This window comes from Siphateles boraxobius, unplaced genomic scaffold, assembly GCF_051911475.1.
Source record: "Siphateles boraxobius isolate OS27281-9 unplaced genomic scaffold, OSU_SipBor_1 7, whole genome shotgun sequence".
Lineage (NCBI taxonomy): Eukaryota > Metazoa > Chordata > Actinopteri > Cypriniformes > Leuciscidae > Siphateles > Siphateles boraxobius.
This window is the reverse complement of record NW_027509197.1, coordinates 39,490,001-39,517,629: the sequence shown is the minus strand read 5'-3', so window position 1 is coordinate 39,517,629 and position 27,629 is coordinate 39,490,001. Positions and strand designations below refer to the sequence as shown.

General features: G+C 38.7%; 1 protein-coding gene across 25 annotated transcripts in view; it reads right to left on the bottom strand.

The window, feature by feature from the left end:
• LOC143724081 (R3H domain-containing protein 1-like) overlaps nt 1-23,978 on the bottom strand; it is a 65,697-nt gene extending 41,719 nt beyond the window's left edge. For 12 of the 25 annotated variants that reach the window (XM_077217152.1, XM_077217156.1, XM_077217165.1 and 9 more), the window contains exons 1-3: nt 23,688-23,841; nt 2,213-2,390; nt 233-404 (exon numbers count right to left, since the gene is read on the bottom strand). In XM_077217152.1, the coding sequence (XP_077073267.1) occupies nt 233-364 (132 nt within the window). In that variant the 5' untranslated portion in view covers nt 365-404; nt 2,213-2,390; nt 23,688-23,841. Of the gene's footprint in view, nt 1-232; nt 405-2,212; nt 2,391-5,237; nt 5,466-23,687 lie in introns of those variants that run through there. The other 13 variants (XM_077217168.1, XM_077217163.1, XM_077217173.1 and 10 more) reach the window with 9 other exon arrangements.
• Nucleotides 23,979-27,629: the final 3,651 nt, after the last annotated feature.

Sequence of the window (27,629 nt, the reverse complement as noted above, 5' to 3'; positions counted from 1 at the left end):
TATAGCGCTTTTAACAATATAGATTGTTTCAAGGCAGCTTTACAGTGATAATAGGAAATTGAAGTAACAGATTGTTTTGGCTTTACAGCAGCTCTAGAATAAAGTTATTGTCCAGCTAAAGTTAGCAAAGATTAATAAATCCTGTATTAGTTCATGTTAACCAATGTAGTTAACTAACAAACCTTCAACTGAAATGAAAGGCTGTGAGGTTCTGTCTCTGACATCACATTACCTGCGTCTCAGTCCTGTCGTCGCTGCAGTTTTCATGGTGGCGTTGGTTCTGTGACGTGTCGAGGGCGGCTGCGGTCGAGGTGTTTTCGTCCAGAGCTCTCATAGTCTCACTGACAGTATCAGACATCCTCATCAGACACGGCTACTTGGAGCGTCTACCAAGAGCCTGGAACCTAAAACACATGCTTGAATTATTTTAATGCATTTCTAAAAAAAATAAAAATAATAACATTTAAAGAAACTACCTCTAATATCATCAGTGGCTGATTCAGTTGCTTTATCATTAAGCACTAGTGGTGTAACGATACCCTCATGTCACATATCACGATACTGAACTCACGATACAATATTATTGCCCTACTCCAAAAGATATGATAAAAGGTTAACAAAAAATATACTGTTGATTAAAATGGTAAATTTGGTTTTAGATTAGGGGTGTAAATGAATCGGCTTGGACTTGGTGCTGGAAACCCAATGCAGGACAATAGAGACACCAGAATAAAAATATTCATGATTCTGAAGCTGAAAACAGAATGCATTGTTTCACGACTGGATATATTTTATATAATGCAGGCCCATTTTTACTGGTAACAAGACATTTGGCATTATCAGGACCCACTAATATTCCCCCATTGCATTATTATACATTATATATAGTAGTTTAATGTAGTACTGACACTAAAACTCTGTAATCTTAAATTTTTTCATGCAGTAATTTTCATTTTGGGTGAACTATACACGATACATATTGCTGCATTTTTTATTATTAGTTATTGCGATATATTGTTACACCCCTATTAAAGCAAATATAAATCTCAAGCGTTTGTGCTTTTCATGATTTAACTACATTAAAATCTTTTTATTTGCTGCATATCGGTCAATATGAGCATAAAAAGCACACTTTTTTTCAACTTCAATGACGGAGTTGAGTTCTCTAGGGAGACGGTGTGCATGAGTGCTGTTACCCAAACCAATTAACCTCTAGCAATTATGAGCCGAGTGTCTTGCACAAGAATCTGAAGGGCAAAATGAGTTAATGAGGATTACACCAGTCTCAGACTTTCATTAACACGTGAGCACAGAGTGAGATTTCTAACACGCGCGGCGGTCCGAATCCCCACCGAGACGACACCTCATCCAGATGGTTTTGAAGCCTGTGAATGCAGTCGGCGTTAGCATCAAACTGCATGCAAAAACATCTACCTAAAGAGCGACGAGGATGGTGTTTGAATCTAAATGACTTGTTATTTGCTTATAAAATACCTATTAAATTAAAAAAGACTTATAGACTAGCAGAAAACTCTATATCCTGGTATTTTAAAACACATTTTTGCACGCAGAAAAGTGTTTTTTTACCCACTGAAAAAAAAGAATAGTGTAAGAAAGCATCATTAGATTAAAAATTTCATTAAGTATGAATTATTTGTATGATTTTGAGGAATTGATTAAATGTGTTGCCAAAAAGTAACACTGTGCTCCACTGGAATATTTTTTTACTTTTCTATAATTCATTACTATAGTATTTTTAGTACTTATCATATTATGCAAAATTCAAAGTTGCATTAAGGATTAATTTCACATCTGTCATGCTGTTAGTTTTCAGTATTATTTTTTGTCCATTGACGCACAAGGACCAGCTCAAATATTAGTGTTTGATTGCAGTAATGATTTCTTGATTTCTTATGCAGAAATAAAATGAATTACATTTTGTTAGCATTGCTTGTGCAATGCATGGCGTAAAAAAAAAACCTGTCTCTAATTTATAGTAAACTATATCATGTTTTTAAAAACAGTTTTGGTTTCATTAAATTTCTTTCAAAGAGTTAAAAAACTCAATAAAAAAAAGGTTTCTCACCGAGTTGAACCCAGCGCAACATAATAAAACATGCTTCAGGGATACAGAACATGTTGGTGGATCTTCTCCTTAAACTAAAAACTTGATTAAACGAGAGTTTATCCGCTTCACGAGCGGCGCCGTTACCCGATGGCGGCCTGTTGACGTCGCCCTGGCGTGAAGACCGAACCCTGGTCCGTTTCAGTGGCGCTGTTGAGCGTGTTGTGGCAAGAGTTGAAGCGGCGGCCCATGTCCTCTTCACCAGCACCACAGCCAGATCACAACAGCGCCGGCCGCCAACAAGCCTCTCATGTCCTTCAGGAACCTGCAAACACAGAGAGATAGATAGATTTATTTAATGCCATGTCAGCATCTAAGGCTTGGCTATTTTCATGGCAAAAATTAAATTAAAAAAATACAAATATTACATAAATACAATAAAACCAAGCAAACAAAGACAAAAAATACTTATAAAATACTTTTTTTTTTTTTTTTTAATTAACATGATTTAAAAAAAAACCCTTTCAGGCATAATCTTACTAAATAAGCCTGCAAACGATGGGTCAGAACATGAATGCAAGAAGGAAAAAAAAACGTTTTATAGGCTTGCAAACTTCGAGTCGAGCCAGTTACCCTGATTTGTGGTTTTTGAATGATTTCTAATGCAGAACGGACTAGAGCATTATTGAACAAGAGCTTTGAATATTTCCCTGCGGTTGCACTTTGACCTTTAGTAAAACGACATGAAAACAAGGCCAGAGATGAAAGAGGGTGCAGGAAACGAACACTCGCCGGGGCAGAGCGCATTTATCAGCGAGCCGCCGCTCCTGCATTATTTAAGAGGCTGATGGCCGCGGCTGATTGATATTCATGAGATCTGAAGCCTCAGGGTGTGTGTGTTGTCATTGCGCACACACACACACACAAACACACACACACAGGTGGCTGTCAAATCACTGCGTCTGTTCGCCGCATGTGGGAGTGACGGCGCGCTACACTCTCAAACATCCTTCAAAATGAATTCTGCAAACTCCCATATTCCCTTCTAAACGCAGCACTCGAACAGCATTTAGGCCGTAATCCAGAGAGAAACAGCTTGTTCTCTTATCCAAACCGGACGCCAGCAAAGATGGAGACTCGACAGGGGACAAAGAGGAGGAAAGGGACGCGTGCCAGGATCTGGTGACACCATACGTTTGCACGGACACACACCTTCAAAACGAGGACAGAGAGCACAAATCCAGCAACAGAATTGGTCGCACTGAATGTAAAATGCACAACAGTTTACAAACTCTGATAGAGGCTTAAAAACATGACTGGATTTCCATAAATCAGTATTTTTCCTCGAGCTGGCGAGCATCTGAGGATGGAGTCCACATTCGGCACTAATAGGCCCGTGTGTAGCAGACAGAAACGATGTTTGAATGAGACGTCTCACGGTCGAGTGCGCCGGGAACTGCTGACAGGAGGATTGGGAAAATGAAATGGGAAAGAGAAATACACAGTTCGATGGCACTATCAATCTGAACTCCTGTAACTTCACATCTAAATGAGACATAGGTGTTGCTGTCAGACGAGCGCTGCACATGTATTGATTTTGTCAGCTTAGACAAATAAGCTGTTTGTTCTGCATGCCGTTTGTGAAATGAGACGAGCGCTGCTGTTGGGATCGACAGTTTGTTCAACACAGACGGCTGCCAATATAAGCCACGTCTCAAACCCTGAAAAACTCAGAATTATGCAAAAAAAAAACTATTCTAAAAATGTCTCAAAAATGAACAGTAAATTTACTATTTAACCCCAGCAGTGCATCATTTATACATTTATGCATTTTGCAGACGCGTTTTCAGGTGTAATCTATGCTCTTAATTAATTGTCTTTATTTATTGCATATAGGCTAATAAATAATAGCTTTTTGTTATGGAGCTTTTCCTTCATACATTCATAACCACGGCGTACTTATTAATACGAGCCGCATCGGCTCCGCAAGTCATTATTTTCGGTCAATTATGTTCAGATGATTGACAGCTGCCTAAAAATACAGAATATAACAGTTTATTATCAAATAAATAGGGACAAAATTAAGAGCAAGTCTCGTGATATTAACGGAGATGGCAAGTTTCGAATTCTAATTTGAATAAATAAAAAATTCTTATTTCTACTGCGCTTTATACAGTACAGATTGTTTCAAAGCATCTTCACAGTAATAAACAGGGAAATAACAGAATCAATGATGCAAACTTCATCAAATATGAGACTAATTCAGCTTTAGCAGCTCTGAAAAGACAATAGCGTCACTGTTGATTAAGAAAAAATGAATTTTTAAGTCAAGTTTAGATTTAACAGAAAGTGATAGTACAAATTAAATGCATTTATAAATCTGATTTCATCAGCGCCAGCGCTGAGGACACTCGGATGCCGTTCATAAGACGCTTGTGTGATCAAACGCCTCCATCTGCTCAATTACACGACCACATGAAACACACTGAACAAAGCCCATCTCCACACACACAGAGGAAAACACAGGTAAAACACACACAAACACCAAACTTCATACTGAAATACAACCATGATCAACCAGTCATCACACACACACACACACACACACTGATCAAGTGCACTTCACGGCAACTGTTACAGTAAACGGCAGCGCTCATACATTAATAAACCGTACCAGCACATGAATGTCCTCACCTCACCCGACACGCAACCAGATCAGCGCTACAACACCAGACTGGAGAACGTCTCAATCGCAATGAACTGAGTTTGGAAGAGACGTTTCACAGACGCAGAAGCACATTCACCTCCTCTGAAACAGCACGAGCCTCACGACAGCAACAACTAGAGCATATGCATTCACATTTATGCATTTAGCACACGCTTTTATCCACTACACCACTGGACTGGAGGACGTCTGCATCACAATGAACTGAGATAGGAGGAGACGTTTCACAGACTGTCGAGATCCCAGCATCACATTCACCTCGAGCAATAACTAAAGCAGCTCCATACTCATTTACAGTCACATTTATACATTTAGCACACGCTTTTACCCAAAGCAAACCTGAAATTCACCCGAAACAAACAGTTTTCATTGCTTTCCCTGCCTTGAGCAAAGTTTCTAACGACTAAATCTTCACGCATTACCTGTGCGTCCGCACCGAACACTCACCTGACACATGTTCGCTGTCATTATTTCCATCGATCAGAGGGTTAGTTTCCATATTACCAGAGACTGCATGGGCTTCTGCGCTCCCTAAAGCGCCTCCTCCTCTTCCTCCTCCTCCTCTCTGTGTCTCAGTCTTCAGCGAGAGCTTCTCTGCATGCGTCTAACTCTCGAAGCCCATGGCTGAGACTCTCGCCCGAAGCCTCAGAGACAGCGGCAAATCAACGGCTGGCCAACGTGATGTCATTAGCGCTCAGCCAGTCAGAGCGCGCGACTGCGCTCGCGGCACGTCACTGGCTAAATTGAGCTCTTCATTAGCCAAACAGCCGAGCCCGAGGTGTCAGGGGGAGACGTGGGTGGTTTACCTTCACCCCCAACCCCCAAAATACCCCCCCCCCCCCCCCCCCCCGAGCACGTTGTTGGGAGGGTTGGTGGTCTACAGCGGCCAGGTCACACGCCAGATCTATTTCAAGTGGGTTTAATCAATAATTGAAGGGTGCTTTTCAATTGCCGTTTGCATTACGGATTGTCATTAAGATTAGCACTATTCAATTAAATGGCCCACAAACACCACCAAATATTTCCAATGCACAAATGAGTGCGAGCTGCTTTTAGATAAAATGCTCTAAAATCCTCCCAACAACCCAAGTCACCTTTATTTCCATAGCGCTTTATACAATACAGATTGTTTCAAAGCCACCAAATATTTTAAATGCATAAATAGGTGTGTTGTTTTCAGATAAAACGCTCTTAAAGACTCTAAATCAACCCTAAACAAGTTAAGTCACCTTTATTTCCATAGCGCTTTATATAATACAGATTGTTTCAAAGCCACCAAATATTTCAAAAGCACAAATAGGTGTGAGCTATATAACAGTCCCAACAACCACAAAACAAGTCAAGTCGGTTTTATTTCTAAAGTACTTTATACAATATAGATCGTTTCAAAGCAGCTTCACTGTAATAAGCATAACAGAACATAAAACATAACAAAATAACAAATTGAAAAATAACAGAATCAATGATGCAAACTTCATCAAATATGAGACTTATTCAAATTCTACGGCTCTAAACAGACAATAGTGTCATTATTCAGATAAATAGTGTCATTATTCAGATAAATAGTGTCATTATTCAGATAAATAGTGTCATTATTCTAATAAATTCAGGTCGATGTTGATTCAATTCAGTTCAATGTTGCAAATTCATCAATTATGAAACCAATCAGATTCAGCTCTATAGAAGACGTGTCATTCATTATTCAACTCAATTCAGTTCAAGGTTTGTCCTCATCTGATAGTGCCAGTCCAGTCAAAAAAATATTGATCAATGAATATTAATTGCTTTTTAAAAATCCACAAACTATAACAAAACACAGTGGCAGCAGACAGCTGTTAACATAACATGTTTTCTAACAGAGCGTTTGGTGTTAATTTGATTTTAGACTTATAAATAACTGATGCACATGCAACATTAAAAAATAAAAAAGGTAATAACGCCACTAAAAAATGGTCTAACAACATCATCTGAAGAAAGCTCACTGCAATTTACATATAATTAAACCAAAATTCTCCTTTAGATGGGCTCACATCTTTACACTTCCACTGCACTGAAATAATTGCACCGCTGATAAACTGCACGCAGGAATCTTCACCCCATAATCAATTTATTTCAATTGTGTGTGTGTGAACTATTACTCAACGAGAGGAGATGAAGATTTGCTCCCGCACAGAGACAGAAGAACGGACACCTCGTGTCTCTCAAACAATTACTGCAGCTGCAGCATAACATGGACGCACTAATATCTATTTTCAATGAAGCACCACAGAGCTGCGACGCAGGAAAGCGTGCGTTCACTGAATGCTGTAACATTAGTCTTCAGAAAAAACAATGCGACAATAACGCGGCAGCACATAATATTCTAATAATGAGAAGATGATGAGAAACATTATGCGAGCTGTATTTGTGCACTGTTTTATTGACAAACGTGAGCAAATAGCCGCGAGTCTCGCATTTAAAATCGTCTGTGACATGTTAATATTTGATGATTTCTCCCGAAAGCGCGAACACACACACACACACACACACACACACACACGCTCCATCTTCGGTTCTGTGTGCATCTGTAATTGCTCAAAGGAACAATGAGGTGTTGAAAACACGACCCAAATTGACACGAGTGTCATTGAGCTGCCGCACAAGTTTATAACCCGTGTTCAGGTGGTGAAGTCAGATTGACAGGCGGAGGTGCGAGCGATGTGTGTGTGGGCGAGAAGCGTCAACACATCAGGGCACACGGGTGGAGAAACTGCCAACAACTGTGGTGTGACCTTCCAGAAAAACCCTGAGCCAACATCACAGCATGGCGAGTTCGTCGCTCCCTCTTCGCTTTAACACGTGAGCGCCGGTGACTTCAAGACTGATGAGGGCTCATGTCACTGAACGGGACGTTTCTCAACACATTAGCCTACAAGATTGGGCAGTTAGAGAGGAGGAACGTCACCATGTGCTGGTGATATTCACAGCAACAGAGAGGATAATGGGAAACACACACTCAATGCACCTGCAACGGCTTCACCGCAACACCTGCACACAGTCAGAGAGCAGACCGTCCATAGTTATTCACATGCAATCTCTTGTTTCTTTTCACAAATCTTCACTCATGCCTCATCCCTTTTCACAGGGGATTATAAACGTTTCTTTCTGTCCTTTTCTTTGGTAAAGTAGAAAAAGGCACAGATACCTGACAGATACCTTTTTACTTGCACGTCAAATTCTATCTAACACAGTTTGCGCTTGTTAGACTTGGTAAGGCACGTCAAGTTTATTTGTATAGCTCATAGTAGTATTGAATTGCAATACTTGTAGAATACATATATTTTTTAAATCACAATACATATATCGGCACCCAAGTATTGTGATAGTATCGATGCCGGAGATTTCACACACTCTGTTAATTTAGTTTTGCTTTCTTTGGCAGTGCAACAACAATATAGCCTAAAACTCAGAAGATCAAATGTGCTCTTCAGACCTTTTACAACAATTGCTTTGGAACATCGGGAGAAAACATGAAGATATTAGACAAGAGGATGGTCTCTGTCATCCTCTCGTGTCCCACATCCCTCTCAATCCACAGAGTTGTATTAGGGCTGGAAAAATAAATCGATTCACCGAACTATTGTGAGAACTCGATTCAATATCTAACAAGTTTTCAGTGAAGCCGCTTCACAGACAGCTTGTGAATGCTCAGTTGAGTTCTCTTCAGCGTCTTCTTGTGCTTGAACAGATATATCAAAATCTCAAAACATAGTAATATTGAATCGCAATCCTTGTAGAATTACAATTCTTTAAAAAATCTCAATACATATCGTATCGGCACCCAAGTATTGTGATAGTATCAAATCAGGAGATGGGCTAGGTCTATCATCCCAGCCCTAATAATATATATATATATATATATATATATATATATATATGGCGACGCATTTATCTTTGTGGAAAATAAATCAAAATTGGTTTAGTTCCAAAATTTGTATAACTTCTATTGTTTTCCATGTTCAAGGACTTTGTATCGTTTACATTTTGAAAAATATATATAATACATAAATCACTGTAGGCTATATATTACACTATAATACTATAATTAATTCCAGCCACTCAAATAATAATTACATAATTCCGCCCACCAACAACGCTTGAAAATAGATTTGTATAGATTTTGGAAGTGAGAGGAGGAGGAACTTCTGTTGTTCATATACCAATATAATTGCCAAAGTCTTGCTGAAACGTGGATCCATGAATCATGGAAAAACTGAAGGGTTCATATCTTAACTTTAATCTCATATATTATTTATCAGCATTTTAAAACTGAAAACATGACAGACAATTGTCTAAATCTGATTGGCTGACACAACTCAAGATTCAGGCCAGATTTACAGGACAAAGAGAGACAGCAAAAGTTCCTCCAGAATAAATCAACTCAAGCCCAGGATGGACTCCGGCCTCGTCCTCAGTCACTGTCAATTTCCAAGTCATAATCCTTCCCAGATCTCCCTCATCATCATCCCTCGCTCGTGCTGCCGGTGTGGATGGCGGGAGCAGGTGGGCAAGATTATCATTCCACATTTCCTCTCATAAAACCTGCCGCTAAGGGGGAAGACTTATAGATTTTCAATATTAATCAAGCGCTAACCCCTCGGGAGAAGCGCCCGCCCCGTTACATGCATGACCGTTCCAACTCCTAGATTTTTGGGAATCAAGTTCTCGGCAAGAGGAGAGACGAGAGAGAATAAGAGAATCCCAACGCTTGACAGCCACAGCATTCGGAAAATCATCATCCCCTTTTCTAAGCTCGACCGCAACAAAGGAAATCAAAGTAGCGTCGTCACTCACAGCGCTAAAGCTGTGGATCGGAGAGGAGGGGAGAAAAAAATCATCTGTCAAATAATTACAGCTCGTCCTACGATTTCACAGTACAGTTGTCTTTTTCTTTAGCGTGAGGATGAAAAAAGCATTGCCAGCATTCAGCCAGAAAACACCTGGCACAAAGCTTGCGAGACAACAGTTCCAAGTGTTCGGCCGCTTCATTTACATTATAAAGAACGCATAATGGCAGTGCTTACTAATTAAGCCTCACAATGCAATTTCTCTTCCTGGAAAAAGCAAAATAGGGAGGGAGCTAAGTGACAAACGCGTTTATTTACATTTTTCCCTAAGGAACGATGTGATTCCTGCATGGAGACGGTGAAGAGAAAAAAAAAAAGCCTAATGAGGTCCCCGGAGGCCGAGCAGGAGAAGAGCCTTCATCGGGACGTGACAGCGCTCGGCGGACACCGTTCTCCATCCTCATTAGAGCAGGGGAAAGATGCCGATCTGGTTTAGGATGTGTCAGCGAGCAGCGACAGTGTTCCTCTTTACCGTGACATGCTGCTTCTATAGCACAGGACAGGTGGGGACAGAAAAACGGCAGGCGATGTGAGGCTTAATGCACATTTACTGCCATCGCTACTCCTTCCCGCATCTGTCCTCGGGTCACACGACAATTACAGCCTGAGAAAAATTCGATTTGCATGAAGCCGAGGGCGGCCATCGGCACATACTCCATCCAGGCTAATTCTGTTTCATTTGATGTGATTGACTCACTCACCACATTATTCTTCAGTAGCTCAAGAACATGTATGCGACTGAATGTGTGTATGGGACTTGAAAAGGTCCAGACACAAACAATGGAGTTTTTTTAGCATCTTCTGCACATGTGTGTGGAAGGGATTTGAGGGGGTTTATTCACTCAAAAATGAAAACCCATTCAAAACCCATAACACTTTCATTCATCTTTGAAACAAGGACTGCCCTCTAATAGTTGACCATACGTTAGTAGACTAGAAGACTTTGCACATTGAGTCCGAAATTTTTTGTATACGTTGTTTTTTGTATTCGTCATCCTAAAAATTTGTCATGCACAGAAACCTTGCACACTGAGTCCGATGCCTATTAATTAATCCGTTGAGAAAGAAAGAAAAATAAATAACATTCGCAAAACAATACAAAATGGAGTCTTTAAGCAATGAGGATGATTTTGTTGTCCTCTCTCTTCTTAAAAAGAGAAAAAGAAAGAGGAATCAAGGACGGGGAGCTGCGGGATCATCCCGAGCGATTCAAAGTTTACTTCAGGATCTCAGAGGCTCAGTTTGGTGCTTTGCTAGCGATACTGGAGCCACATATTAAAAACAAGACCAACAATTTCAGTGAACCAATTGATCCTGAACAGTTCTGGACTTTAGCGTTCGCTTGTACGGTGGCTCTGAATTGCCAGTCTAAACACCTCTCAAAATGCTTTCCACGAATGCGAAAAACGCAGAAATTGGAGCCCGATACAAACGTTTTTATAACAGACGAAAGTTTCAAAGGCAGTGTGTAAAACGTGATTGACAAAACGTAAGGTTTTGAAATTTCGACCGTGAATTTCGGACTCAGTGTGCAAGAACCTTAAGTCGGCCAAATTTTAATGAGTCGGTTAGTCACAGAAGAAATGGATTTCCTGTCGGGCAGGAAATCCAAACGTTTTGCTATCATTCATTTACTTAACTATGGCTTCTCATTTAAAACATGCAAGTAGTAGCCTAATATTTGCCACTTTACATGGCCACTCGCTCTAACGTTAAGCTGGATAAATATTCGCTATTATTAGTGCATAGCCAAGTGTTCCCGGAGACACTGGCGTGATCATGTTTATCCTGATAACAACAGAAAGAACTTTTCTCTCATACAGATAACATCCCAAACTGTAAACTTTTATTTGTGTACACTCACAAGAACATATCATTTGGCTTTCATTACTATTTTAGTAGGCTACTATTTATCTATGTCAGTAAATATTCATCTATGACATTTAATATTTTGGCTTTTGTAAAAAAGAAAACGAACAGGGTGTGTGATTTCTACCATCTTGGTCTCCATAGTACCAGGGGCCGGTTTCACAAAGCTATTTTTAGACTGGTCTATAGTGTTAGACAAGTCTAAAATTTGCTCATAGACTAGTCTAATGCAAGTTAGACTGTTTCAAAAAAATAAAGACTGACTTAATTTAGAACAAAATAATTAGACACCTTAACCCAGGCTAACTGAGGTCTAAGACTCTGTTACCTTGGCAACCAGCCGTGTCAATCAGTTACAGTACAAACAGCCAAAAGAAAAGGGAAAATGCTCATAATTTGTGGTTTGCTGACGACGTTATGGAGAAGGCTATGAGAAGGGAAACTGTACGTTCACACCGCCGCCGGCGAGAGCGGCAAAATTCGCTCTCGCCGCCCTGCCAGCGACGCCGTGGAAAGATTCGTGGACGCTCTGATGCTCTGACGTAGATCGAACGCGTGGTCTTTTTTACAACTGTATTTAAAGGAGCCACAAAGCAAACAAGCATGTCGATCGTTATTTTTGCAGAAAATTGATCGATGGAAAAAACGAAACAGTTATAGTGACATGTTTGCTAATGAAATAAACAAATTAAAAGCCATTTGTGTGGTGTGGCTTTTGTGTTCATGGTTAAGTGCTATTATAATTTGCATTCCCGCTGAAAAACAAGCGTTCTAGCGCGAAAATATTGCCTATAAATACTAGTGTTGCGCACCTTATCAAATTCAAATGATCAACTTCCTCAATTTTGCTTGGGAACTAATGTGGTCGGAACCAAAGTTTACAGGACTGCGTTCTCTGGACTCCTCTCAAACGGAGCACCTCTATATTCCGATTGGTTGCCGCCGAACCGCGTCATTGCTTATTACCATAAAGTTGACCTGACTTCAACTCTCCTCGCCGCTCTCACCGTCCAAGACACGGCCATTGACAATGAATGACTTCCGGCCACTTCGACGCTCTCGCCGGCGGCGGTGTGAATGCACAGAAAGGGTTTTTAGGATATTTCCTCATTTTTCTGGCATCTTGTACCATGTTTTTGTATCTTTTCTGTACGTCTTTAACGCTCCGCTCAACGGTCGGATTAACGCTGTTAACTGTCATAGCAATCTTTTTCTAAACTAAACATTTCTTCTTGTTACTACATTCTCCGCTACATTTCCCAAGTAAAATGTCCTTGTAACTGTTTACACTCCTCCAACAAACACATATTTTCCGCTGGGATAAACTGCACTGAGCGGTTGAATGCGCTTACTCGATCCGCCGTGTTTTTTTTTTTGAAAAGTGTCTTATTTTACCCAGAATGCATTGCAGTGTAGTCCTACTTAAGACAGTCAGAGTCTTAAGTGCTTTGTGCAACGGTCTGATTTAGATGTCTATCTGAAGTCTGACTATCTACTATATCTAAGCCATAGTCAAAGTCTATCTTTGTGAAACCGGCTCCTGCAAGCATAATGAAATTAGACAAATTATTTAAGAAACGGAGAGTAAAATTTGTGAACGAAGGTTGTACCAGTTCTGCAGGTGTTTCAGCATCTCCTCCATTCTACCATTGAAACAGAGGAAGATCTATGGAGAACATGTTCAAATAACACAAGCTCAGTTTAGTCTTGTGAAAATGCAGAATAGCAGTGATGAGAAGCAGTTACACTGCAGTGATGATAGCTGGACACATTAGCATCTAATCTAGTAACGGTTAAAATGAACTTTTGGCTGTTGGAGAACAATGACACTTTTCTTATTGAGTAAAACTACAGCAGCAGTCCAAAAATTGCTGACAAAACTCAAAAGAAAGAAAGTGAAAGTGACATAAGAAGGCCAAGAATGAAAACTCTCCTGCTATAACACAACAGACCAGCCTCTGCTGTCACACCTGCAATATGTCAATCTAACGTTTCGCCTGGAGAAACTCAACAGAATCATTCATGAAGTTCTGCACTTCCTCCATGGATGTTCATCTATCACACTCTCAGCTTTTTTTATAATGCACTTCCTAGTAGAGCGGCGCCGGCACGATTATGAATAAATTGAAAATCACTTTTTATTGTTGTTGTTTTTTTTTTTTTAAAGATCACAATTCTAAATAGACAAATAAAATAAAAAACAACATGCAATTTACTAGATGTTTAGACAAAATGTTCACTGCTGCAGTCTATTTAAAAATATTGAATTAATTATTTGTTTTTAAAAATTTGATTTGAATGAATGATTCATAAAGAGTAGGGAAGCACCGATATGAAAATTTGAAAGCCGATAACCGATATATTGGCCGATAAATCTAAATCCGAATTTTTATATAATTTTTGAGAGCCGGATTACAAAAACAAGTCTTATTATTAAAAGCCACTTCCCAAACACACAATTATAATGTTCTTCTTATATTTTTTTGTAGCCTATATGCGCATGTTGCACTTTACTGTATTTTCCTTTTTTGAAGCGATTCCAATCATATTTCAAGCAATTCGAACAGTGCGCATCAGAAGTGTTTAAGTTGAAGGAAATAATCAATTATTTATCAGCTTTAATATATCTGCCAAATGTTCTTGTCGGGCCAATAACGATAACATTAAATATGAACATATTGTCCGATACCGATATGCTCATACCTAATAAAGACTTCATTACAGTATGAATCAGCATTTTTGCATGAATCTCTTGAATGAATGATTCATCATCTATGCAATTGAAATAATCTTTTTTGAAGCATTCAAGTTCCTTTCAAATGGTGATTTACTCTATTTTGATCACTACTGTAGACGTTAGTGTTTATATCTGAACTATACATTTTTCTCCAGTACTTCTGTGATCATTTGAATTATTGTAACAGAAATAATGTTACTGTGTGGTTGAAAAGACTGTATGTGAAGCTGTTTCATATCTATACATGACAACTGCTTTCTCTGGCTCAGAACGCGGATCTGAATGCTCGCTGTGATCGTACTTGTCAAAGGTTTAATAGACAGAGACGAATCGTTGTCATTTGGAAATATGATCACATGCGTGTTTTTAAATCAAGATTGCGATCTTTTAATGATTAATCATGCAGCTCTTCTTGATAGTGTCCCATTGTGCTCTGAAGGGGGTAAAAATAATATTCATAAGTAACATTTTAAAAATAATAGTCATTTGAATAAACAAAAGCACATCTTAAATGGTTGACCATTTACAATTCTCAATATTCAATATTCTCAACATGATTGACCTTTGCTAGAAAAACTCAATGCCAAACTCAACACGAAATAAAGCAGGAAAATCTGACAGGACTAAATATGACTTGAAATGCAAATAGCTGCAGAAAGAGACCCTAAGAAAGAGAGAAAGAAATGTAACTTCAATCACTTGAGAGATGCCTGCAGCAATTAAAGAAAGAAAATCAACTCAAAATCACAATCCACACCAACACATGACGATGAAGGGCACCGTTGCACCATGGGACGGGATCCAGCGTTCTGCCAGCACAAACTCTAATTAGGTCAACCGTGCGCTACATGTCGACCTCTACCTGGATCTGAGGGAACCTGGACAATTACACGGGATACGCTTCCTGCTCGTGGGAACGCCAAGCACATCCTAACTGCGGTTATTCAGTTAGAGCGTGCCGTCGCTCAGAGCTCGTGCCAATTTCACGAATCTGAAAACAGAAGGTTTTTCATTTATGCGAGCAGCTGAATATTACAGACCTCCAACTTTGTTGGAGAACTGAGTCGGTGAACCGCACAAGACACTTTTCTCTGCAAAGTGCACAGGCAGAACTGTAATGTTGTGGAAACTTAATTGACTCGATGACCCGCTGCATTGATGGATGGCTCTAGATACCCCGAGCATTCAAAAGACAAGAAAGACTGATGGCTGAGCCGGTAATGGTGTTAAACCTGCACAGAGGTGGATGGAAACGGCCACCCGCTGCGTCAAAGGAAGAGCTCAACAAATGTCTAGTGTCAGACGCTTCATATATAGAGACGGGAAATGAATGTCTCTAATGGGTGATGGAGGAAAAGATGCAGAGAAAGCAAGGATCCAGTTCCCTTCACACGAAAAATCTGTCAGGGACATTTCCATAGCAAAAGGCCAGAAGAGAGGGGCACAAAAAGTGAGAGTAAAATGCTAAAAGGTTGAAAGAGCGAGCGTTGAGAGCTTTTACGTGCAACACTGGCGGGACGCGACACATGATGATACAGTCAAGAGAGATGCAGCGACAGCACATCAACGCTCTAATGGAGACTGCGTCGATTACGCTTTGTAAGAAAGCTGTGAGTTGCCATTCACGAACAGCGCTCGATTCGGGTCAGGTTATTACTCAAGAGCACGGTTTAATGTCTCAAACTGCACAACTGCTCTTAAGGCAACACCAATGAAAAACCACACTCTAAATCAGGGGCGGATGAGGTCAAAGCCGCTGTATACCGTCTGAAATCGATTGAATAACATGCTAAACGTTCAACAGATTCTACACAAAACTGCAGGTCTTGTCTGATATATCATGGATGAAGTTAAAGCCAATGTAGTGTCACACTGGAGGAGGGATGGACATTACAGTAGATTAGCAACCGTTTACGATTTAGTGCAACTTCAGATTTTTACCGTCGTGTCTCCTAAAGATCTACTCAGTTACAACCGGATCTTCACCAATTAAACTGCTCATAGTTAAGGTTTAAACGAAGGCTGCAACTATTGATTATTTTGATAATCGAGTAAATGATTATGTCTTAGATCAAGCAATTACACAAAGATGTTAATAAATTAATAAAGTTCAAACATAATTAACATTATTGAAGTGAACAGTCAGTAATGAAATAAGAACAATACACAAAATACAAGAATAGATAAATAGATAGATAAATACAACAAAGTTATAAATAAACAAAGGTCTAACAATAGTTTTCAGGTACAGAAATGTAATAAGTATAAAATAACTGTATAAATGAAATCTAGATTATACTATGTTAAAGTGTGTTTTGCTGTTTGATTAACATTATAAATGGCAGCAGCTATTTTTAGGCTTCTTTAGAGCAAATACACTGACCCAATATACCGACATATTTATTCTCAGTTGTTTACATTTACTTAAGACACAACCGACCGGGTTTACGAGAATAATCGTCGAAATGGGTATATTTTGATATTAATTTTGTGTGTATGAGTCCGTTCAAGCGCAAGGTGGCGTAAAAGAGAACTTGCTTTAAATGTGTGCGCACAGAAAACAGCATGTTTGAGCTACAGCAAATTGAGTAATCTTTTGCCTCTTCTTGCGCTTGCATTGATTAAAATTGCTTGAATGTTTCGTTTGGCAAGAGTTAGAAACACATGCAATTGATAAACATTCACTCTACGATGGATAAACTTTCCAACTAATCAGCGAATCACATGCGTGCCGAACAGAGGGTCTATAGGTACGGATCACTGTTGACACCCCTAGTATTTACGTAAACTATATGCTAGCTTTTAAATAAAATTAAAAAAACTTAGAATACTCCTAGAATATTGAATTGTGCCATGTGGGAATAGGTGAATCTATTAAGAACCTTGACAATTTTGAAAAAAAAATTTTTTTAAAAGGCATTTGCGCTTCCGAACAAATAGATTCTATAGAATAAATAAGACTTTCCAAAGCTACAAATGAGAGAGAGGACAGTTTAAGATGAACTGATTGGGTATGCGCGTGACGTCACTGTCTGTGAAAAACACATCTAAAACGGGGAACAGCTTTGAGATTGACTGTATAAATAGATTCAACAAGAAATGTGAGGTATATTTTTATAGATTGTGCTGACTGGCCAAATTATATCACGAGCTTCTATCATGTTTCTTTTATGCGTGGTGACGCATTTGAAAAAAACATTTAACAGCAGTAGGACTGTGCGATTAATCAAGTTTTAGTTTCGGTTTTGATTTTGACTTCCAGTCACTGCTCTTGACTGAATAACTTTAGAGGTTTTAATAAGAAAAATCAATGCATATTGATAAATTCATACATTGAATATTATGAAGGGTTTTAAAATCCTCCTGTGGGCAAAATCAAGGTTTATACACTCACCTAAAGGATTATTAGGAACACCATACTAATACTGTGTTTGACCCCCTTTCGCCTTCAGAACTGCCTTAATTCTACGTGGCATTGATTCAACAAGGTGCTGAAAGCATTCTTTAGAAATGTTGGCCCATATTGATGGGATATAATCTTGCAGTTGATGGAGATTTGTGGGATGCACATCCAGGGCACGAAGCTCCCGTTCCACCACATCCCAAAGATGCTCTATTGGGTTGAGATCTGGTGACTGTGGGGGTCATTTTAGTACAGTGAACTCATTGTCATGTTCAAGAAACCAATTTGAAATGATTCGAGCTTTGTGACATGGTGCATTATCCTGCTGGAAGTAGCCATCAGAGGATGAGTACATGGTGGCCATAAAGGGATGGACATGGTCAGAAACAATGCTCAGGTAGGCCGTGGCATTTAAACGATGCCCAATTGGCACTAAGGGGCCTAAAGTGTGCCAAGAAAACATCCCCCACACCATTACACCACCACCACCAGCCTGCACAGTGGTAACAAGGCATGATGGATCCATGTTCTCATTCTGTTTACGCCAAATTCTGACTCTACCATCTGAATGTCTCAACAGAAATCGAGACTCATCAGACCAGGCAACATTTTTCAAGTCTTCAACTGTCCTATTTTGATGAGCTCTTGCAAATTGTAGCCTCTTTTTCCTATTTGTAGTGGAGATGAGTGGTACCCGGTGGGGTCTTCTGCAGTTGTAGCCCATCCGCCTCAAGGTTGTGCGTGTTGTGGCTGCACATATGCTTTGCTGCATACCTCGGTTGTAACGAGTGGTTATTTCAGTGAAAGTTGCTCTTCTACCAGCTTGAATCAGTCGGCCCATTCTCCTCTGACCTCTAGTATCAACAAGGCATTTTCGCCCACAGGACTGCCGCATACTGGATGTTTTTCCCTTTTCACACCATTCTTTATAAACCCTATAAATGGTTGTGCGTGAAAATCCCAGTAACTGAGCAGATTGTGAAATACTCAGAGCGGCCCGTCTGGCACCAACAACCATGCCACGCTCAAAATTGCTTAAATCACCTTTCTTTCCCATTCTGACATTCAGTTTGGAGTTCAGGAGATTGTCTTGACCAGGACCACACCCCTAAATGCATTGAAGCAACTGCCATGTGATTGGTTGATTAGATAATTGCATTAATGAGAAATTAAACAGATGTTCCTAATAATCCTTTAGGTGATTGTATGTCAAGTCAAGTCAAGTCAAATATATTTATATAGCGCTTTTCACAATACAGATTGTATCAAAGCTGCTTCACAGTATCAATCAAAACAACTTAATGTTTGTTTATTACTGGAAAAAAGACATCCAAGTTTGGTAGAGCTGATCAATGGTATGATTGGTTAATTAATTTGAATATCCCCAACTGAGCAAGCCAAAGGCAACGTATGTCTATTTGGTGTTTTTAATATGCTTTAAAGGGTAAGTTCGGCGTTTTACAAGTAAAGCCCTGTATTAAGATCGTTTCTGATTAAATCGAACGGTTAAGATTAAAATTTGGACACATGCTGCTGTCCCGAGAATTTTATGTTTTTGTGTTAGCACCCCCCCCCCACCCCCCACCTATACAATGGTTTCATAGGTGCATTGGAACAATCATTCATATAAACGCATTAAACTTTAGTTTACAAAGACGTGAAACTCACCGAGTGGTCTGGGGTGTTCACTGATATGCTCACGCAAAAATCGCTGCAAAAAATGCTTTCCAACAGGTTTTATCGTAGTTTTTGGAAGAATGTCCGGTTGTGAGGCGTTGGAAAAATAGGTCCACAGTTTTACAACGAATGGTAAAACACCTGTTGGAAAGCATCTTTTGCAGCGATTTTTGCGTGAGCATATCAGTGAACACCCCAGACAACTCGGTGAGTTTCACGTCTTTGTAAACTAAAGTTTAATGCGTTTATATGAATGATTGTTGCAATGCACCTATGAAACCATTGTATAGGTGGGGGGGCTGCTAACACAAAAACCTAAAATTCTCGGGACAGCAGCATGTGTCCAAATTTTAATCTTAACCGTTCGATTTCATCAGAAACGATCTTAAAACAGGGCTTTACTTGTAAAACGCCGAACTTACCCTTTAAGACAAATCATAATTCATAAGTCGACAGCATTGCTGAGTATTTTCTCCTTAAAACTGCAGTGAACCAAAGACAGTCTCAAAAACACGGTTTGAAATCGCTGGTGTTTCTGACGTCACAAACTACCTTGTAACCAATCAGATCAACGTGTGATCGTCAATGAATTTTTTTTCAAGGAAAAAACGCTTAAATATTTCAATTTGGTGATTAAAGGTGAGTTTTAAGGGATAAAATGATTGGAAGTTTAACTCGGGGTTTAATGACTATTGTGACAACTGAATATTTTTAAATTGTAATACTGCGTTTTAAAATGTGCAAATAGATAAAGTCCATAGGCTTGTTCCAGTCTGGATAATCTCGATAGAAATTCAAAATTGACATCTCAAAATTGAGAAGATCGCGATTCGGCTTGTGATTGTTTGTTATAAGATGATAGATCGCTCATCCCTAGCGGCAGCCCTTACGTTGGACTTAGCGTTCGAATACACTCACTTGTTTTCATTCACTCCTTCAAGTGAACTATATTAGTGGACTAATGTAGGGAATAGTGAATGTGGGTAAAGGGGGCAATTAGGTTTGGACGAGAAACTTTTGGAAAACGCTAGTGTAGACCTATCCTCAAATCCCAGTGAGCTTTTCTGTATGTGACGATACTAACCTGCTGTTTAAAACAGTTCTGGCTCTGGATTTTTCTGACGGTAAATGAAGGCGGCTCACGGGACCGACGGCTCTCAGGTGAGTTGGTCCCGTGGGGTGATGTGCACCTACAGCACATGTGTTCAGTACTCTTCAGCAGAGCTCATATATCACCAGCACACTATTAATATCAGCCGCTGACAGATACAGGCCATGGAGGAACACCGCAGAACAATACTGCTGATAAGAGCACTTATAATGTGATAAGACTGCAGCAATATCATGCACATGCCTCTAGACTGAAAACTCGTTTTTCTCCTCTCTTTGCCAAATGGTAATTATATTTTCAACTAAAATGGCACATATGCCACCCTCACTTGTTTTAAAAAACACCTTGTGTTCGAAGGCAGATTTGCAAATCGGCTTTAAGTCGATTGGTGTCCTGTGTCCATGTACTACGTTTAGAGGTGGGCGATATATCGTTTAGACGATAATATCCAAATTGTTGTCTGGACGATATGCAAAATTGGGATATCGAATATTTCATAATTTGTACAATCCGACCCCCCAAACCTGAAAAGAGCTGAAGGAAGTTAAAGAGAAAACAAATAACGCACACTATAACCTTCTAAACAATTATATGTAGCGAGTTTAATACTGTAGGGGTTTGTTTGACTGTAATTTATATTTTGTACAAAATCACAATCGTTCCTCAATTGCACGAGAGTAATCTGCTAAAGTAACTGATTTGCAATATACAACTACGAAGTTCTTACCTGTGTGTTATGACGTTTAGGTTGAAGCAACAATCCAAAATCGTAAAGAGAAGGCAAAATATGCGTTGTTTGATGAAAAATGATCTTAAGTTAAAAAGTTTTTCATAAATGTCTGTGGCGTCCTCGAGTGGCGAGCTTCGTGATTGCATCATTAGAAAATTGCGTTGTATGAGTCCAAAAGATGGAATACATTTTCCCAAGAGATCGGTTCCGTACGCATTACAAACCGAACCATTCCGGTGGTTGGACCATTTTTCCTGCCGACCAAAATCCGCGCTGGAGCGAACAACACAATGTTGCGCAACATCAACTGGCAAATGTAATGAAAGCGGAACGAAACTCATTATTTTGTGCTTCACGGACCGTTTATCAGTTCGGACGAATGTCAGTGCAGCGCAAGCCGATCTTGATTAAGCGACACCGTTACTACATAAGAGATCCAGTAAACAAAGCATTTGAATACGCCACTTAAGTAATAACATCGCTACGAGATCTAGTGAGAAGCGTTATAATTTCTCCATTATTAACTGATTAAACAGCGCTGACGTGGAAACCAGGAGAAACATCGTTCCATGAATTAACTAGTTATAGTTTTAAGTCCACAGATCATTCACCATGGATTTAATGTAGTAACAGTAACTTGTAACCATGGAAGTTTGGCAGAAATATTAAAATGCTTTCAAGTACGTCACACATCTTTTTCCAGCACTTCAAAACTCAAATGTTATTTAAATTTTATTTTTAATGTGATGACCAAAACATTATTTGTTCATCCTTCAAAGATTACCACCATTTATAAAACTAAAAGTTTCAAGATGTAGGAAAACTCACAATTATTTAAAAATAATTTTTCTATTAATAAATAGGAAATTTCTATCGCATTTCTTTATTTTTGCTGTATCGAAAACGTACCGAACCGTGACACCACTGTATCGTATCAAAACAAACCGTGAATTTTGTGAACCGTTACACCCCTATTAAAAATATAAAAGAACAATAAAGACTTTGAATAATAAATGACTATTGAATAATATTTTATTATTTTAAAAAGTTTAGGAGTCTTACCAGTTTGCACACATTTCTTTGAAGGATTGCAAAAATATCGTGTGAATATCGATATCGAGATATTGAAAAAAAATATCGAGATATTCATTTTTGTCGATATCTCCCACCCCTAACTACGTTCACTACTAAGTGCACTTGACAGCTACAGCCTTATGATGGATCCCTTATTTAACACGCCAAGTTCAACTCATTCACTCATTACAAAATGTTCTATTGAAACAGTTGCCAAAATACTGGAAAAATGGCACAAACTGTGATATAACTAATAAAACCAGTTAGAATAAATTGGATATAAAAGTCTTAATGCAATAAAGCCTGCTGTATTATATTGGATCCATTCATTTCTAAGGCTTCTAAAATATCAACATGATCAACTGCCGAAAAACCGGTTGGACACAATCTACTAAACGCCTTTTGTAGTCTGATTCCAAGTAAAAAGGCCTTTTATTGTATAACTGGAAAAAAAATCACCTTCAGGTCGTGGTTCACAAAAAGACTTGTGAAACTAAATGATTTTATAAAGTTACCAGAAGAATAACTTTTGTATTGTTAGTAATATTTAGTATATTAAGTTAGTATATTAAGTTAAACACTGATTGAAGCAACTTCAGTATACTTAATTATCTATACATCATTGTTTAGAAAAATCAAATGTGAGTATCAATTATTATCCATCAGGCTTTTGAGGGACGTTGACCACAAGACACTCACTAACAACAATTCGTGTCACTTATTATCTGTTTTATAAATCTCTTCTCAATCATCTCATAAATATGACTTCTTATGTAGCCTAACTATTTTAAAACAAAGCTAGTTTTCTTATGTGGAGGAAATGGGCTTCCAAAGTACAAGGCTAATCAGATGCAGAATAAACAATTTTGACTGAACAAAAACCATATTTGACCTTATCTAGTCAAATAGTGCATTGCTAATATCTGTCATTCACTCTGACTGAATCTCATTGACAACAGTTAGCATGTTAGCTGTGCTGCTAATAGACAGTCAATAATAAGATGTGTATTAGACAGCACGTTGACATTTATGAAGCCAAAATGTAATCTCAAATTAAAAACTATTGATCCAGGTCAGTAAATATGAAAATATGAAAAGTGAACGTATTCGTGTGACATGTCAATCACTTAAAATCACAGGCCTGTTGAGTTTCAGTCAGACACCGGTTTCAATGAAACACTTGGCGCACTTATTTACAGTAGCAGTAAAATCACAACATGAACTAACCCGAGCTATTCGCACTATATAAAGGATTAGTAGAGTCAGATTATTTGTTAACACGAGCTGTCTTAACTAACCAGCTAATGCAGATACCGCGTTAGCAGATTTGCTAATCAGCCGCTCATGCCAGCTTTGGCCATATTATAAACAGTAACGTTACACCAATAACAAGTCTAAACATATTCTTACCGGTTCCGTTAAAGAGTATCGTTGGTGGACGGTAATGCTTATATGTTGGGAATGTTTGTTGTCATTTAATGTGGAAAATAAAAGAGCGACCGCTGAAGAGATCGGCGTGGAACCCTTTGACGGACACCTCGTTTGGTCCAATCAGACCAGTCTATTTCTGATCGAGAGCCAATCACTTCTCAGTGTTGACATGAGAGGCGGGTGTAAACGCAATGGCTCTATAAATATCAGCAGGAGATGTAGAAAGGACGCACATGAGTGGAGAGTGAGTGGGAGTTGGCAGGTTTATGCTAATTTTCGTGATTTTTTCTCGTGATGTATGTGGGTAATTGGACGTAGATAACCACAGCACGCTTGTTGTGTTCCTCATTTGTCAAGTCAGTTATCTCTATAGCTACCTCTTTATACGATACAGATTGTTTCAAAGCAGCTTCAGGAAAATAACAGAATATGTAGCTGTAAATTATGCTGTAAAGGAGCTCTAAAAGCAATAGTGTCATTATATAGCTCATTCAGTTCAGTGTTGATTCAGTTCAGTTCAATAATTGTGTAAAGTTAATCAGTTATTTAACGTTATAAACAGCTCCACCGAAGACAATGGTGTCATTATGCAGCTTAATGTAGTTCAAGTTCTCCTCTGACAGTGTTAATGTTAGATCAAAAACATCAAGTGTCTTTTAACCCCCTCCCCCCAAATTAATGTTAATGTAGTTTGAGTGCTACTTTTGCTTGTAACAATAAACTCAAAAGCTAAAAGTCTATACTCAATCACCTTTTTATTATGTGATAAAATTGTACATTTACATTTTTGCATTTGGCTGATGCTTTGTTAAAAGTGCATTGCATTCAACGTATGTATTCATATTTGATCAGTTCTTGCTTTCTTTACATCACATATGCTAACTAATAAAGCTGCGAGCTGGACCCTCTGAAAAATATATTTTGGACGCTTAGTTCCATTAATGCATTTTGGCAAGTGCTTTTATCCAGGGCGACTTATATTCCATTGAATGCACACATTTTATCGGTTCATGCATTCCCTGGGAATCAAACCCTTGACCTTGGTGTTGCAAGCAACATAATCTACACTCTTGAAAATGAAGGTTCTTTACTGGTATCAGTGGTTGCATGAAGAACCTTTTACATCAATGGAACCTCTCCATTGCAGAAAAGGTTTTTTACAGTAAAAAAAAAAAGATTCTTCAGATTTTTAATTGTTCTTCACACTAAGAAAACACCGAAAGGTTCTTTATTGCATCGCCGTGAAAAAAACCCTTTTGTAACCTTTATTATTAAAAATAACCATATCTATAATTATAATCACTGGCTTCCAGTAACGGTCGTATACAAGTCTTGTTTAGGCGGAAAAGTGACCTCTGACGTCATGCGTCGAGTCAGAGGTCACTTTTACATCGGAACTAGACTTGTATACGACCGTTACTGGAAGCCAGTGATTATAATTATAAATATGGTTATTTTTCTTTTACAAAAGCGGCCTTTATTAACCCCCTGGAGGCTTATGTATTACTCCATGGTTACCGTATGGAGAAACTCCGAAAGGCTCTATTCACTCCCATTATAATGCGTGTCAGTAGCCTACTACACTGAAATACTATATATGATGTTAAATGTATATAATAATGCAATGGGGGAATATTTGTGGGTCCTGATAATGCCAAATGTCTGATGTTACCAGTAAAAAGTGGCCTACATTATTTTAAATACAGAGTCAAATCATATTCGTCTAAAATAATTCTGTATTTTCATCTTCAGAATCATGAATATTTTTATTCTGGTGTCTCTATTGTCTTGTGCATTGAATTTCCAGCACCAAGTCCAAGCCCATTCATTTACACCCACATTGTAAAAGCAAAATTAGCATTTTAATCAACAGTACATTTTTTTATAAGCTTTTACCATGTCTTGGAGTATCGCAATAATATCGTATCGTGAGTTCAGTATCATGATATGTATCGATTCGTGATATGAGGGTATCGTTACACCCATTTAAGAGTCTGTTTGAGCTACAGGAAGGCACTAAATCACTGTTTATTTTTGCATTCTCTGAATTTACAGGTGTATCTTCAGATCCGACGATCTAACCCTAACTGCACAAGATAGCCTTTATCTGTGGAAACGCTTTCAAAGCCTTTTCCCCTGTCGAGGTGCACCAAATCCATTTGCTTTTAACAGTTTAACACGGTCCGAAGCCGACCACCAACCCGGCACAGACCCGACTGTATAGCAAAGAGGACGATCCCGAGCCTTTCCGAGAAGAAAGCTGTGATTCAGCGAAGGCAGCCTCTGCTTCCCGGCCTTCTCTCTAAATTGGTTGATACCTTTGAGAAGTCACTTGCTGACGTTCATTTTCCTGTGAAGAGACGCTGTTAGTTTTATATAACGCTGTGTGGGAGGCCGGTGACGATCGCAGCCCATCCAGTGCAGTGTGTGTGTGGGCAGCCGCTTTTAACAAATGGATACTGGCTCACACTCAGGTTATGGGGGAGTACAGGAATAAAATTATGTAAATACGCTCCAAAGTAGTGACACACACACACGCGCTCAAACAGAGCTTGAAATATCTATTGATCTGTGCTGAATATTATGTGTGTGTGTGTGTGTGTGTGTGGGTCTGCTCTTAATTTGGAATGGCAAATCCAGAAAATGAAGCTGAATTTAAACTCGAGATCAAATAAGAGTGTCACTTCCACTTGAATATTTAGTTCAGACTGCAGCAATTCATTGGATTCCAGAGCATTGGCTACTAAAGACAAAAGTACTTCCCATTAAACCCAATAGCTGATCACACAGATATGATCGGCTGAGGGAAATACTCTCTGCTGAGGTTTATCGCCTATAAATCTGATCTAATCAATCACATCCCACTGCTGCCAGTTCTGTTTTTATACCATTTGGTACTATTTATTGCCTACTGTTGTGTCACTGTTGTTTCCTTAAGGAGCCATGTTTTGTTTCTATCCATTGCCACTCGATGTGCTAAAGTAATATTATTGATTTGACTGCACTGACACTATCAGTTGAGAACAAAAGTGGAACTGAATCTTGCTGAATAATACTGTCTTTTGTAGAGCTGCATCAAATGTGTTTCATATTTGATGAGTTTTTGCAACATCGACAGTCACTGAACTGAATCATTGAACTGAAGATGAATAATATTGTCTTTTGCTGAGCAGCTGCTTTATATCTGAAATCGAATTTGTTAACTTCAATTAACTCTAGCTTTACACAAAAAACTGTTTCGCTTAACTTTGGTTTTGGCAACCAAAAGATATAATACTGGTTACATCCATTACATTTCCTATAGTTGTTTTGTTGTTTTTTAGGCTATTAAATGGTAACTATTTTAAATATCAACATAATAGAACAATAACAAGTCTCTCCATTTTCTTATTATGCTTAAAATACATAAAATATACCTTTCTACCAACAATTACTCTCCCAATCGAGCTCCATGCAAAGCATGATGGGAAATGGAAATCCTGTTTTCTATATTTAATCGAGATACTGAAACGTTCTCCCAACATGAAAACATTGAGTTAAGCCAAAGAGTAACCGTTTCAAGTCAGTTTAACATGATGCAATCGCGTTTGAACAAGAAACCTAATTCAATGATGTTAAATCAAAATGAATTATTTAAATGAATCTTGTGGAAAAAAACACTTAATTTCAACATCTGACGCAAAGCATGCTGGGAACTAGAACACTGCTGCACTCATTCACTTTAAGTTCAGCTTTTTATATAAGTACAATGAACTTTCAGTAATATTTGAGTGAAATAAGCTCATTTCATTTGTTTTACAGTAACATTTGACCCTCTCATGTTACAAATTTTTTGATAAAGGCAAGAAAATGCAAGGTGAGGTGATGAAATGAAATCCTAGTGTTGCTTTCTGTACATTTAAAAAGCTGTGCTCTCAGACA